The sequence below is a fragment of the Plecotus auritus genome (genome assembly GCF_963455305.1).
Source record: "Plecotus auritus genome assembly, chromosome: 8".
Classification (NCBI taxonomy): Eukaryota; Metazoa; Chordata; class Mammalia; order Chiroptera; family Vespertilionidae; genus Plecotus; species Plecotus auritus.
The window spans coordinates 159,016,561-159,032,596 of NC_137782.1; the positions used below are offsets into that span (position 1 = coordinate 159,016,561).

At 41.9% G+C, this 16,036-nt stretch overlaps 1 protein-coding gene across 2 annotated transcripts in view; it reads right to left on the bottom strand.

Moving 5' to 3' along the window:
• Nucleotides 1-16,036, bottom strand: part of RASGRP3 (RAS guanyl releasing protein 3) — a 78,700-nt gene that overhangs the window by 23,298 nt on the left and 39,366 nt on the right. For both annotated transcript variants that reach the window (XM_080685884.1, XM_080685883.1), the window contains exons 3-10: nucleotides 14,972-15,167; nucleotides 13,903-14,005; nucleotides 11,994-12,056; nucleotides 11,343-11,474; nucleotides 9,990-10,137; nucleotides 8,360-8,533; nucleotides 7,872-7,988; nucleotides 5,348-5,623 (exon numbers count right to left, since the gene is read on the bottom strand). In XM_080685884.1, coding sequence (XP_080542010.1) covers nucleotides 5,348-5,623; nucleotides 7,872-7,988; nucleotides 8,360-8,533; nucleotides 9,990-10,137; nucleotides 11,343-11,474; nucleotides 11,994-12,056; nucleotides 13,903-14,005; nucleotides 14,972-15,041 — 1,083 coding nt within the window. In that variant the 5' untranslated portion in view covers nucleotides 15,042-15,167. The remainder of the gene's footprint in view (nucleotides 1-5,347; nucleotides 5,624-7,871; nucleotides 7,989-8,359; nucleotides 8,534-9,989; nucleotides 10,138-11,342; nucleotides 11,475-11,993; nucleotides 12,057-13,902; nucleotides 14,006-14,971; nucleotides 15,168-16,036) is intronic.

The window sequence follows — 16,036 nt, forward strand, 5'->3', positions numbered from 1 at the left end:
GTAATGCCTGTCCCAGTGTGTTGCCTTGCACTGTGAATGCTCCATACAAAGAAGGAAAACAAATGGATGTCTTCCTTCAGAATTCCTTGTTATTAAGAGTTATATAGTCCACAATATTGCAATAACTATGCATGGTGCCAGTTGGGTACTAGAAATATCAAGGGGAATGCTTTGTAAAGATATGATTGTCTAACCACTATGCTGTACACCTGAAACTAATACAAAATAATATCAAATGTAAACTGTAATTGAAAAAAAAATACACTAAGTTAACCATGAAAGAAAAGAAAAAAAGATTTGCCCTAGCTGGTTTGGCTCAGTGGATAGAACGTCAGCCTGTGGACTGAAGCATCCTGGGTTTGATTCTGGTCAAAGGCACGTGCCAGGGTTGCAGGCTCGATCCCCAATAGGGGGTGTGCAGAAGGCAGCCAATCAATGATTCTCTCTCATCATTGATGTTTCTCTCTCTCTCTTCCTCTCTGAAATCAATAAAACTATATTTAGAAAAAGAGTTAATGGGGACTCTGATGGGCATGTTCCTGTCCTCCTGACTCTGCCTCCAAAGGCTGGTGCTGGAGAGGAGTTGGCAGCAGGACTAGACATCCAACCAGAAATTCAAATAAGCCACACACTGCGCAGGGGAGATGCTCTCTCGAAAGACACAGAACATCCTTGGGTATTGTCATATATCAAACGGACAGGTATCTGCATCTATGACGGAAGTGCTCTGTTCTTCTCCCAATGTTTGCTCCCCACTTATTCGTGGCGGTGTGGACCTAGGCAAGACACTAATCTTCTTGAATCTCAGTCTCCTGATCTGTAAAATGGAATCATAAATCATAGCTCCCCGCCCCCCACCCCCAGGGCTGTGGCGAAGGTTAAACGAGCTAATATGTGTCCACAGGGCTTGTTTAGAGGGCCTCACAGATGGGGACGGCAGGGTTCCGTTTCCAGTCAGTGCAGCAGCCAAACGCCACTGTGCTCATCAGTGGCCATACGCTGCCCTCTGGGTACCCTGCCGACTCTCTGCTTTCCCAGCCTTGATCCTGTTCGTCGTTTTGGATCTCCTAGGGCAGTGGTCGGCAAACTGCGGCTCGCAAGCCACATGCGGCTCTTTGGCCCCTTGAGTTTTTAGCAAAGGCCAGCTTAGGAGTACCCTAATTAAGTTAATAACAATGTACCTACCTATATAGTTTAAGTTTAAAAAATTTGGCTCTCAAAAGAAATTTCAATCGTTGTACTGTTGATATTTGGCTCTGTTGACTAATGAGTTTGCCGACCACTGGCCTAGGGCCTTCACAAAGGCCCTGCACAGAAAGACCTGTTTGACTCCCTACCCCATGTTTATAACACAGGCAGCTTGTCAATGGGATTTCAAGAATATGTGCTTGTGTCGAGCTCTTATAAGTTGAGTTGTTTCTGAAAAACGTTGAGTCACCGTTTCAGGTGGCTGCATTTACGCCCAAGCCAATGGGCAAAGGTGGCTGTGGATTCAGTCTGAACGGGAGGACCTGCATGGCTGGGACTGGAGAGCTTTAACATAAGACACACCTGATCATCAAACTATCTCCACTCACCATTTTTGCGATTCTTCTTCTTTTTTTCTTATGAGACTGTAAAACTACAGGGGCTTTCCAGTTATTTGCATAGACTCTGGTAAAAGTATCTGACAGATCTAAAAATATTATGAAAAGCATCCGACTATTTTATGTGCCATGAAATGAGAAGCGTCAGCTTTTAAAGCTCCTCGCATGTGAATTGGGATGACAATAAAAAATGTCTTCTCCAGATCTGCCCTGAGGAGAACAGCCCAAACCCCAACAGTGGAGCAGTCCTCCTTCCTTCATGCGCCCAAGACCATTCGGGGGCTAAAGTGACAGTGATAAAAAGTCCGCGCCCTCACAGATTCTGTTCTGTAATCTACTTTTTATACGTCCATGAAGAGAGAAATTACTTAATTTTTACAGATGCAAAATAAAATAAATGCCAACACATTACACAGTAAATGCCTATCAGGGTTGGAGGACGGAGAAAGAGAGAGAGAGAGAGAGAGAGAGAGAGAGAGAGAGAGAGAGAGAGAGAGAGAGAGAGAGAACACCCTGGGATTTAGAAGCTTGCCATTTGCAAGGCTTTTGTCCTTTATAAACCTGAGTTTCTTCATTTGTTACCCTTGGGCACTACATCACAGGGGGCTTGTGAGAATCTATTAAGAAAACTGTAATCACTTATTAGAGGAAGTCCCTGCATCGCCATGCAGCCTATTGCCCAGAGCAGGCAGTCAGTGATTATGGACTAACTTAAGACTTTTCACTTTCTATCTTCCAGGGCTCTCAGTCACACCAGCCTCCTCGCTGGGAGCCAAGTTTAGAAGCAGTCATTTCAGGCAGAAATGTAATCTAGAGTCTTGGGGCAAAATGAATTGTCCTTTAAAGGATGCACTTTCAGACACCTCACATGCACTTGGGTAGCTGCAGTCAGTCCTATGGTTCTAGTTCCACCAGGTAGGTGCTTCGTGAAATGCTCACTGGGCTCTAGGGGACACACGTGGGAGTCTCCTCGATCCTCATTCTGAGATTAATCCGCCCGTGGCAGAAAGAATGAATGTGTATCCCAGTTCATTGAGCTTTCTCCTTGGTTGTGAAGAGAGACAAAGGATCTTGGCTTTAAATAGAAATTGGCTTGATGACGTGTGTTCACATGAGGGACTGTGCCTAATGAGTGTCTGGGCTGGAATCACTCAATCACATTGACACTTGGCTCCTTATTCTCAAGGCTCCACCATTCCTCACATCTAGAATTCTAGAAGTTTAGAGCTGGAAGAGACCTCACAAATGAACACAAAATCCTTTTGGAAAAATCCAACCTCAAGGCTCGTTAGCAAGGAGGCAGGGCTCAGAGGTAGATTTTCCTTCTAGGATCTTGCTGCTACACTCTACTATGTAACACTGCCATTACTAAGTGTTATACGGTGCATACTGGCATCCAAATTTTCCTTCCATATGAGAGAGAGAGAGAGAGAGAGAGAGAGAGGCATCTTTTTCTTTTTTCTTTTCTTCCTAGCAAACGGAGTTATTTCTTAGCTTTTATTTCTACAGGTCAGATTTTTGATTTGCATCCCAAAAGTTTTAAGTCACAAATCCTTCTATATTTCTCTAAAGGTGTGTCGTGATGTTGTGATGTTGCTTGCTGCATTTATAACTCAAAAGTAATTTCCCTACTCCATCATTAACGTCTGCCTGGATGAGAAACTGGCTTAAGTGTAGGCCTCTACTCTGTGACATTCTCCTCCACCTCATGGAGACAACCCAGACAGGGACGGGTGAAAAGTAGGCCGGTCTGCAGACAGCACCTGTGTCTGTGGGTTTGTAGTCTGTTGGAAGGTGCCAGTCTGGGCACTTATTCATGGAAACAGATTTACCAGGCAAATGATGAATACTAGTAAACGCAGGTGCCTAGATTATTGTGAGGTTTCCCCCCTTCCTCCAATAGAGACTGTCTGTGTGTTTACTATTTGTCACACAAACTGAACCCCAAGAGATTTGTGTTTCTGTGTGTTGGCTACTTCTGCTTTATACTAAGGGTGCAGCTGGCATCATTTTGTACACTTAGGGTTTCTCCTCTTTGGTAAACAATTATGTGCTCCAGGAACAGTTGTGGAGAAGGTCTGGGTACCACACTCTATTCCAGTGGCACAGTCCTAGGGGATTTAGGCTCTCAGAACTTCAGACAGGGTATTGTTTTTATTTTCCACGGCCAATTAAAGGAAAAGAGTCAATTCAATATTGCAGCCAAGTTTCAGATGCTACCGTGTTAAAAACCTATACAGAGAAGTTGCTTAGCAAGGGTGAGAGAATTTGGTTCTGCTTTGTCCCCCTGACCAAGAGGCAGCCCATGGGAATAGTTCTCTTCTATACACCTGCTGTGTCTAAAGGTGCTAGGATCCAGGCACCAGCTAAAGGTGTGTGTCACAAATGCCCTAAGATAGGAATGGCAGGTGAACTTCTGTCCGACCTCCATCATTACTAAGTACAGCACTTGATTCACCTACTGAGCTCCTAAATATGCCAGGTTTTGTGAAAGGTGCGGGGGACATGTGAAGTATAAGTCAGGTAAACAGGGGGAGAAGTCTAATGCCGAGGGATACCTCCTATAGGTAAGAAGGCATAGAGTGCAAGGGCAACACATGCGACGGACGCATTAGCAGGCGTCCTCAAACTACGGCCCGTGGGCCACATGCGGCCCGCCGAGGACATTTATCCGGCCCGCTGGGTGCTGCTGCCTGTCCTGCTTAGCAGCCGACTCGTCCCGGGCCTGCAGTGCGCATAGGAATTTGTTCATAGTTTTTTTTAAAAAACTATAGTCCGGCCCTCCAACGGTCTGAGGGACAGTGAACTGGCCCCCTGTTTAAAAAGTTTGAGGACCCCTGCATTAGTGCTTTGGAGGGGAAGAGAGAATGCACCAGAAAAATCGGCACTTTTGGATTGGGGCTAATCCCAGGGGTGGGTAAGGAAGGGGTTTTCCAAGAAAGTGCAAGGCCAGGAAGCAGGGGCAGCAGTTCATGGTGGAAAGTGTAAGAAGTCCGCTATCCCTCAAAGGCAGCTGTGATGGGGGCTGCATGACAACAAACAAGGCTAGCCTGAGAGTCAGAACATGCGTCCTGAAGGGCTTCCGGGGTCGCTGGGAACTGCATCTTGGGTTTGGGGGAGACTGGTGGTGAGGGCAGATCACAAAGGAGGTCCTTGCATTGCTCCAGGCCTCGCCAACAGCCATGAGGATAAAGGAAAGCAGTGAGTGTAGGGCATAGAGAAGGAGGTGATTTATTAAGGAGTGTGATGAAGGATAGGGAGGGGCTGAAGGCCGCCCTGGAGGGCCTCTCTAAAAATGCTAGAAACTAGAGCTGCAGGTGCAGAAACTGGGCCTTAAATCATGTGGTTATGGCTATGGGATCCCCTCCCCTCATCTTTTTTTTTTTTTTTTTTAAATATATTTTATTGATATTTTACAGAGAGGAAGGGAGAGGGATAGAGAGCCAGAAACATCGATGAGAGAGAAACATCGATCAGCTGCCTCCTGCACACCCCCCACTGGGGATGTGCCCGCAACCAAAGTACATGCCCCTGACCGGAATCGAACCCGGGACCCTTCAGTCCGCAGGCCGACGCTCTATCCACTGAGCCAAACCGGTTTTGGCTCCCCTCATCTTTTGAGAGTTCTCCCCGTTTACTGACCAGAAGTTCAACCCTACCCTCTGCACCCCCAGTGAATTGCAGGCACAGTTCTTTCTGCACCACCTGGGACGTAATGGTCAGAAGAGTTATTAGCACACACCCCAGTCCCTTGGACTCACCGTGAGCAGGTTGATCAAATCCATGTTGGGCTCTAAGTGGTGGGAGGCATTCTGCAGGGAGACCAGTTCACTCAGGGTGACGGAGAGCTGGTGCATTTTCACAATGTTCACTTTGTTCTCCTCTGTCCAGTCTGGGAAAATGACATGGACTGCTATCAAGTCTTTCAAGTGCACACCAAGGATGGGGATTTTGAAGCCCTCGCAGTCGGCAAAGGCCTTGCGGTAATTGCAGTAATTGCCGTTGGAGGAGACCAGCTCTGTCATTTCATTCCAGTTCTGGGAACAGATGGAAAAGAAGAATTTTCAGACAGCCTTTCCATCTGCCCATCCCCAGGCCCGCAGTGTGTGGCTAGGAAATTCCTCAGCTACTGAGAGAAGTATCCATTGCACCAATGTTGATACAAGGAAATGTTAAACAGGAACAAGAAAAATGTCCTAGGAGTTGGACAGCCTGTTCCATTCTGCTGCAACATGCAAATAGCCCACACCTCCACCAACCTATTAGGGAAGCTGGGATGTTAAATATCATGTCTATATATGTATTTTATAATTAATGAAAACATTACGGTTCACAAATACATGCATTACATTAAAGTACGTAGTATATTAAAATTTCCTAGTTATTCCAAGAAAGTTGCATTTGAGATATATTACTTAAAGATTAATCTGGGACAGTATGGGGTAGGAAATGTCACACTGAGGTGTGAGACAGCTGTGGTTTTGAACTTTGCCACTCACAGGGTGACCTTGACCAAGTCACTTCACTTTTTAGGGCCTCAGTTCCCTTTTCTATAAGAAAGAGGAGTTCACAGCGGGAAGGCAGGGGAGATTGGGGGGGGGGGAGCGTGCTGTAAGAGATCAACCGAAGGACTTGTATGCATGCATATAAGCATAACCAATGGATACAAGACACTGGGAGGGGGGCAGGTAAAGGCATGTACTAGGGGGTAGGGGAGGCCGGGGGGAGGTCAATGGGGAAAAAAAAAAGGAGACATATGTACTACTATTTGTAATACTTTAAACAATAAAAAAAATTATACTCTAGAAAAAAAAAGAAAGAGGAGTTCAAATAAGTAATTTTTAAGACACACTGGTGGTACCTAGCCTCTTTGAGCCTCTGTTGGATTCATATTCTTCACCAGGGGAATGTCTGCAATCATGCCAACATTAAAAACTTTTAATAAAAAAGTATGTTTTGCTCTTTATTTGAAATTCAGTACAAAGCTAAAGGAAAATGAAACACGTAATGAGCCCTATCATGCTTGGAGTGAGTGCAGTGCTTGAGGTCAGACACCAGTGCTCTGTGGTCTACGTCCTCCTGTTTGTCTGGACAAGTTATTGTTGGTTGCCTAACAGCAACCAGACTTTCCTAATAGACCCTCATTTTGATCAGTCTACTCTTTCCCAAAGCAGCCCACGTGACTCAGAGGGGGCTGTTTCCATCCCTAGGTCCAAGGATGGGTTCTGATTTACCGTTATCATAACTCCACCCCTCTAGTTTGTGATTGGTTCAGAAACACAGAGTGAAGCCAATCCATACACTGTTTTCCTCTGGCAACTGTTATTGGTCCAGAAGTAGACATATGACTTGAGATGGTCCAATCTGTCTAAAAAGAAGGTCTTTAATTCCACAGGGGCAGAGCTAACGAAAGAAATGTTCTCTGTCTCCACCTTTCATGAACAAGAGAGTTTAATTTTCTGCATTGATGAAACAACAAAACAAAACAAAATAAAAACTGATACTCAGAGGAAGGCAGTACAGCAGCCAGAGCTCTGATCAGACCATGCCTGAAGTGAGCTTTGCCTCTGGACTTCCAGGTATGTGAGAAGATGATCTATTTCCTTATTGTTTAAGCCATTTCGAGAGCTTTAAAAAACTTACAACTGAAAGTGTCCTTACTGATACAGCAAAGTATACTCTTACGAGGAAATCTCTTCATAAGAAGGAAATTTTTCTTTTTGTTCAGTAAGGAAAAATATTATTATAGGTACCTGGAAATAAACGTGGCAGAAAGCTTGATTTGGGAAGTAATCATTTTTTAAAAATATACCTTTACTCCTGACAAATCAGCAATAAATCTGAGGAGTCTCTAGACAAGGCCTATGTCTCTCGCTTCCATTGCATCTTCTGCTGAGTTGAACACAGTGCCATGAATAGAGCAGGAGTTCAATGACTTCCTTTGAGGAGGGGATGATAGGAATGATTTCTGTCTTATTCGCCTTATAGTCCCTGATTGTATCACAGTGCCTATCACATGGGAAGCACCAAATACATACTTGTTGAATACTGACAACTACAATATGTAATGGTATTCAAGGTACTATTACTTGGACATTTGCCACCACCTCCAACCTGTTTTCCAGGTGGCATGTCTATTCCCTTCCTATTTCATCCCCCACGTGTACCCCACCATTGTCTAAGAAGAAAACACACCCCTCTCAGTGACATTTGTTAAGAGTATCCTACCCCTAAACAGTTTACGAATGAATTTTTTACTTGGGATTAGCATCCAAGCCACTGTACCTTGGTAACTTCTGAAGAAAGATGAGAATGGGTCTCTTTGAGGCGTGAAATGGAACTATGACTAAGGCCTCCCACCACTGCCATCAGGGTGTTAAAGTTTTTGAGCTGAAGGAGCTTCTGCAATAAAAAATGTCAACATCAGTACTTTCTAACAATTTTTGAATTCTTCTGTGCTTTCTGAATTACAGGTGAATGCATACACAATTTGATAACAAGGATATAGGACAAATAATTTAAAATGAAGTGCAAATAAAATCCATTAGGAAAATATATTAATCATTGCACAGAAAAATAGAGCTTTCAGGTATTGGCAATTAAAAGCAATTTTCTTGCATGAGAGAAGGATGATTTGCTCATTAAACATGTATGAGTAGTTTAATTGCCCTTTATATTATGAACCCCAAGTTTTCCCAACGATTTTTCTCAATAGAGTGCATGGACATCTAGAATGCTTTAAGAACTCCAGTCTCATGACCAGATGTACATACCTTGGCAACATTGATAAACTTTGTGATGACTTCTGCCCTTTGCTGGGGGGTTGGTTTGCTCAGAACCATCAACTGGACCCACTTAGAGATTCCATTAAATAAAGCAATAGATCTCTCCAAGGTCGGGTTATTCTCCAGGCAGCCATGGATGACATAGCTTTGGTAATCAGTAAACTAGTAAAAGAGACTCTGAATTATAATGAAGTCTTTGCAAAATGGGAAATTAGAATGTTGCATGAAAGAGGTGAGATATTGTTTTATTATAGCACAATGATTTCTTCCATTTCACATTTTAGTGGCATCTTGTAAGTTTAAACACACATGTAGCTTTAACATGTTATTTGGCTGTATTTCACTCCCCGACACAGACATATACTCATTACTAGTACACATGACGGTGTTGGTGGGACGAGGAAGGGGTAAGACTCCAAGTCACATTCCAGTGAAACCTAAAATTGCTGGGTCATAATAGTCACCTGGGGCATTTGCTAAAATAGGGTTTTCTGGGAATGCCCCAGACCTAAAGGGTCATTATCTTCAGAGAAAGAACCTCAGAATCTCCATTTTTCACCCACAACTGGTGATTCCAATGGTCAGGTAAGATTGAGATACAATGGCATACATTAAAAAGGAGGAAATGCATACAAATATAATGATTTCAAATTTTATCAATGTTTTATTTTTCCAGGAAAAAAAATAGTAATTGAAGTAAGACAGCTCTTTAGTAAAACAGACATATTTTCAGAAAATCAGCATGGATGTTGTCAAATACATATGAGCCTTCTGTCATATAAACAGTGTAGGGGGTTTCCTCTTATAGCCTGCCTGCCGGGAGTCAGTAAAAGGGCCTATCCAAGTAGGATTGCTTAGTGAAAAGAATCGGTCTTTCAGAAATCCATATTTCTAACCTCGTGTTCTTCTTTGCAAGGAATAATGTAATTCATTCCCTGGCATCTTGGGAAAGAAGGAGGAGGAGTGACCGCCCCAGAGCTTGGTGAGAGAGACAAAGGCTGCTTGTAACCAACCAACCGTTGTGGAAATATTATCATAACAAGTGGGCAGTGAGTAGGTTGCTAGTAAAAGACCACAGTCAGAAGCAAGAAAAGCGTAGAGAAGGAAAGCTATCAAGACAGAGTAGGAAAGAAATGTTTAATTCAGGATCTCCATCCCTGGAAAACCAACACTCGGATACTGAGATTCTCCTCAAAGCCTACAATTCCTATTTTCAACCTACACCCATAATTAGGCATTTATACAAATCCCAACCTAAATAAATATTTCTTCCCCCAAACAGAGGGCCTAGCAAAATACGTTCACTGGGGAGAAGCCAACAGACCTAAATAAACCTTGAATGGTTGTATCGGCACTGGGTATTCAGAAAGTCATGCTTTCATCCTGTGAAAGGGGACATTGAAAATACAGCAGCAGAAATATAGTTCCCGAGCCATAAAATAAAGACAGGATAATATTTATTTTTGGTGGAAAGGGATTGTTCCTGTGAATTAAGGGCACTTTTCCAATAGAACACAGTGACAGAGGCTGCCAACACGTCAGAGTATGAAAACGCGGCTCTTAGGAAAGTTGGCATGGAGGTTGTTATCCTTGGAAGAATAAATGTCAAATTTCTTACTGAGATCCTTCGAAAAGATTTATGCTCCAGAAAAGTGAGGTGCTCAGCCAACTCAATGGGCTCCAGATGGTCAAACAGCAGACAGGCTTTTCCCTTCTTGGATACTTTTTTCCTCTGTGTGACTCTTCTCATCCAATCATAGGACGGTCTAGAAAAGAGGAGTGAGTCTGGTCAGTGTGCCGAAAGCCTGTTTCCTTCAATGGAAGTTATTAACCTATTGACTCTGTAACTCTTGGTCTGCCTCCAGAGGCTTGTGCAAAATACATGCCCGGTCCTGGGTATTTGAAGAGTAAACCACTGACCCATCGCCAGTAGAACATAAACTCTGAGTTGTTTTCCCAGACAGGGTGGATTTGCACTGATCCATCCAGAATCTCTCACTTGGTTTTTCTGGTGGCCAGTAAGGTTTGGATCATAAGGGAGAGGTCAGGACAAGGTCTATAAATTTGGGAGTTAATCAATATATAGGTAGTGATTTAAGGCACATGGGGATCACTAGAAACTGGTTCTCACTCTTCAGCAAGATAGGGATCATCAGAAAAGTTTGTTATAAAGACAGAGGCATGACTTCATTGCCAGAGATTCTGATTTACTTGGAATGAATCTGAATAATTGTCTGGATTTTTAACAACATCCCGAAGGATTCCCGGATCACTCTTGAAGAAGTATTGTAGGAAAATAGAGGACACATATTTGCAAGATGGAAACCCATACATAGGCTCATAAAATAGTTTTCTCTGTGCAAAGTGAACTGGTTGATATAAAACACTATCCTAACTAGCACCACGTTCCTAATAACTGAGCTAACTAGTTCATGGCACAACTATGGTCAATTTTGTACAGCCTCAGGCTGACCTCAGAAGCACCATGGTACAGGGCTTCTCAAACTTGAATGAGCATATGAATCACTTGGGGATCTGATTCAAGTAGAGTTTCCAATTCGGCAGGTTTAGGGTGAGGCCTGAGAGTCGGCATTTTTATTGAGCTCCCACGTGATGCCAATGCTGCCTATCCAGAGACCACACTATTGAGTGGCAAGGGCGTAGGGGACATTCACTACATTTAGAAAATATGGGCATTTATATGTGCCAAATGCTTTTACCTACTATCTTATGTACTGACTGGATGCTCATAATAACTCTATGAAAAAGGTACAACTCCCATTTTACAAATAAGGAAATGGAAGCTGGGAGCGATGAATTAGGTGCAATGATGCTCACTGCAGCAAGACTTTCTCAAAGAAGCACACCTTGATTCTGAAATGGCATGGACTGAGGTCTAGCGAGGTCGTCACCAGTCCCTCCCCCGAACAGAGGACTCATCATGTTTGAAAGAAGCTTGAGCCACTCTTACATGCTGGATATGTCGATGAGGCTGACATGTTTTTCATATCCTAGTTGACTAGCTACTTCTCGGAATTCTTCGGTCATGCGGATCAAACCAAGGTCCAAATTAAACTCTGCAGGAAATTTCAGAATCCAGTACCTGAAAGGCATCAAATATTTTTGACAACCAGAAGATTTCAAGCTGGACCTCTGTGTAAACTATAGTATCATTTTACAGATTACATTCAACAGAGAATTTAGGACCACACCCCAATTAGCAATCTCCTATCCCCCACCCTTCACATTGACTCTCACCCTTTCCCTTCAATCAAGGACCCAAATCCAGTCCCACACTGAGCCCCTCTTTCTGACTCTCTCCAGAAGGAAACCCTTCTAGGCTCATGGCAAGTAGGTGGGAATGTGCATGGTGAGGAGTAGAAAAAAAGAATTCACTCTCAGGGCTGCTTTCACCCCAAATCACATTTACCACTGCTTGAGCTCTAGTTCCAAAGAAAGATAAATTCTAACTCCAAGAACAGAGGAGGGCCAATTTTAGCAAAATCAACAAAGGGGAATCTGAGTCAGTTTCATTGTCAAACCAGGTCTGCCTCTTGGGGGAAAGGAAAGTGTCAACCAGAAGCAGACACTATAAGACAATTAAATTTGTAAGTATATTTACCTCATGAAGTAGCAGATCTTTAATCGAAATTCATCACAGCTTTCTCCACTGGCATTTCGATACGTACACTTGTTAAAGAAAAGCTCCTTGCAATTTGTTTCCTTTGCAGACACCTGCAGCTTTGATCAATGTAGATGAATTCCTGATAAGAGGGCCGCACTGGGGACCTTTGGCTTATGTGGGCGTTCAAATGGGGAGAGAAGTGTGTTCTGATGATGTCAGCACTGAATAGTTTATTGCTCTGGGATGTCCTTTTTTGGTCAGGAAGAGAAGTCACTTACAAAATTTTACCTTCCTGAGCCCTTACCAAGTGATGACTGTCAACTATAATTACAGCTATGCTACCAACTAGATATCGTTTAAAACTGGTAGTACATAGAAGCACCATTTTGGCAAAAAAAAAAAAAAAAAGTTTTGTAATTAGGATTAATGCCTTATATATGTATTATATATATATATATATATATATATATATATATATAGTAGAAATTAATATATATTATTAGAAATTAATATATATATTTCTTTAGTATTTGAAAATGCCATTGGCAGTTATATTAATACACAGGGTGTGTTGCAATTTATTCTGGTCTATTTACTCACTGTCTTTAACAGATATTTACTGAGCTCCTGCTGCAGGCCAGGCACTGTGGGTATGCAGTAGCTAGTGATCCAAAGGGAGGAAAATCTAAAGAAATGTCAGCTCACAGGCAGTTTCAACTGTTACACAATCGGTGCTTTCAGACATTAGGCTGTAATGTGTCTAAATATCCATTTTAATGTGTTTCATTTTATTAGCGGGCGTACTAATGATGAGAATGCTGTTTGGGGCACATTCTTTGGACAGTGTTTGGATCCTGAGGAGAGATGGGACCAGACAGACAATTCCATCCATCCTTCCCTGTGGGCTACCTTCAGTAGTGGGACTCTTGGAAACCTTGGGGCACTGGGAACCAGGATCCTGTTCACTTCCAGGGACCGCTGTTCAGAGTGAACGTCCCCTTATCCTCTCTATCATCTCCTCTGCCTGGAGGCTGTGGGAGAATGGAGGGAAGAAGTGGAAAGTGGAGGAAGCTGGAAGCAAGCAGGTGGAAGCTCCTCTTGGCCCGGATGACACTCCATGGGCCCGCCCCCTCTCGGGCTGCCCGGCCCTGTAGGGCCTCTCTCTTATCTGCAGGGCCCCTGGGCTTGAAGCAGGCAGAGACTATAGGAACCAACATTAGCAATTATATGATAACATTAGATATTGGCGAATGAAACATCCTTATAAATGTAAGACCATTTTCAGTCATTTGGCTTTTAAACCATCTTTTAAGACTGCATTATGTGCAACTGATGAACTGCTAAAAACACTTCTAGAATGATATTTTTTTTCCTCTTAAGTCAGAAGAAAACCTGAAATTGACATCAGTCAACAAATTACAATAAACCTGCTAGAATGTTCTTTGTATCTTGACAGTAAGGAAAGATGTAAAATCTTAGGTGGTATTTGTGCCTGAGCCACATAATATTACTTTGGCTGGCATTTCTAAATGTCTGAATCATATTCTCTAGGTCCACCATTTTGCCATTCTAAAAGGGATGAATTAGGTCCTGAATCAGTGCCAAATATTCTTTCATTGTACTCACAGCAGAAATGTTGAAGTAGGTTAGAGACATTCAGCCTAGAGCTCCTGTTTCATTTTATATCTAGCGCGTACGTTCAAGGAGAGCCAAAACATTCATATGGATAGGCAACTATTTGCTCCACCATCCAGATGTTTTGTCTAGACGTCTAAATATATTCACAAAACAGCTGGATAACTGACTGAAGATTATTTATTCATCCTAATTTACTGGCTTTGGTTAGACACTCTATCTACACAAGTACATAACTTGATTTATGATTATACAGTAGTTGAAAAGATATATGCAGAGAAGTTTTTCTGCCAATTCAGTGGAAGATAAATACCATCGGTGCATCAGTAGAACTATTCTTGGCAAATAACTATTATCCAGCTCTCCATTGTCATCTGTTAAAAAATAAAATGAGATGAAGGGTGAGGAGGTAACAGTACTTCTCTTTTCTTTTCCTAATATCAGTAGAGAAACATTAGTGTCAAAAATTTCTCATAGACTCAATTATCATTTTCCTCCTACTTCTGCTGGTATTTTCTTGCAAGTTTAAGTGGGTAGGTTTCACCCTTACTCTGGTTTAGGGCTGCCAGAATTTAGCAAATGAAAATCCAGGACCCTTAGTTAAATCTGAAATAAGGTAAACCACTATCCCATGCATTATTTAGGAAATACTTATACTAAAACTGTGGTTTATCTGAAATTCAAATTTAACTGATCATCCTGTATTTTATCTGGCAATCCTACTCTGGTTTAGCTTTTTCGTATAAAATCAGTTCAACAAATAACTCGAGTGTGACTCTATTGTGGTAAAGAGTAATGTAAAATGCTGAGGTAGATACATAAACATAAGCATATAGCTGTAAAGTCTGTAACTAGTAGGAGATATAAGACACATATGCAAATAGAGAATGCAGCAGATTGTGCTACCCTCACTTGTCCAAGCCAAAGACCAAGAAGTGATCACAGCAGCATATGCCATGTGCCATATGAAAGTTACAAAGGACTGTGGGAGGGAACAATCCTGACAGGGGAGATTAGGAATGGTATTATGAACATTGAAGATGATATCTGTGAAGAACCCTAAAGCAGGATTTCAGTGAAAGGGGTATGATAAAGGCATTTAGGTAGAAAGATGCAGAGAATGTTCCAGAATCATTATGTAGACAGTATGGCTAGTGTATTAGCTGTGGGCAGTAAAGGGAAGGAAATGCAGAGAGCAATGATACTGGGGAGACAGACTGGGTCAATCAAAAGGCCTTAAGCACCAAGATATGAAGACTGAATTCTGCTCTACAGCAACACTTGCCTCTGACTAGGAGGAAGTGATATCAAGATATACGAAGGGGAGAAAAGACTCATACCAAACATCTCAATGCAAGTGCTCAGCAGTTCGTCTAATGTTGCTGCTTTCCCAAGTCCACTGGACCCCATGGTTATTTAGCCGTTGTCAAAAAACTAGAGACATTTTCAGCATCACACAGACCATCTCCATAATCATGCAAGTTGGTGATGTTTGTGCCTCGCGGTGGTCTCTGTCCTTAGTTATACTTCAAGGCTCTAAAGAAACAAAAAGAAAGTTATCAGACCAGAGTTCAGACCCCATTAAAGCATCACTTTCCTACCCAAAAAGCTAATTGCTTTCATCAACTGTATCTTTCTACAGGAAAAGTATCAACCTCAATGATGGCAAAATGTTTGCTAAGCTATCCCTTATCGAGTATGATGCTCTGAGACCACAAATGTTCTCTATTAAATACCATCCCATTTTGCAGCTGAAATTTTGGGGGAAACATTTTCTTCATGTTCTCAAGTGACAAAACATCCAAGAATTTTATAAACATTACTTAGTTTAATATTATGAGTATATAGACGAAGATAAATTTTAAATTGCAAATATATTTATGAGCATTATCCTCAGTGATCATATAAAAGTTAAAAAATCTTATTTGCCTAAGTTCTCCAATAGTAACACTATAATATTTTTCTTTTATTAAAATTAAAAAATTTCAATTATAGTTGAAATACAATAAAATATTAGTTTCAGGTGTACAACACAGTGATTAGACATGTATATACCTTGTGAAGTAATCACCCAGCTAAGTCTGGTACCCATCTGACACCACACATAGTGATTACAATAGTATTGACTATATTCCCTTTGCTGTATTGACTATACATCCATGTGATTGTTTTTACTGGCAACTTTTACATCTTAATCCCTTCCCCTTTTTCACCCATTCCCCTAATCTCCCTCACACCTGGCAACCATAAAAAATGTTCTCTGGATCTATGAGTTTGGTTCTGTTTTATTTGTTCATTTTATTTATTTTTTAGACTCTACCTATAAGTGAAATCATATGGTATTTGTCTTTCTCTGTCTAACTTATTTCACTTAGCATAATAGTCTCCAGGTCCATCCATGCTGT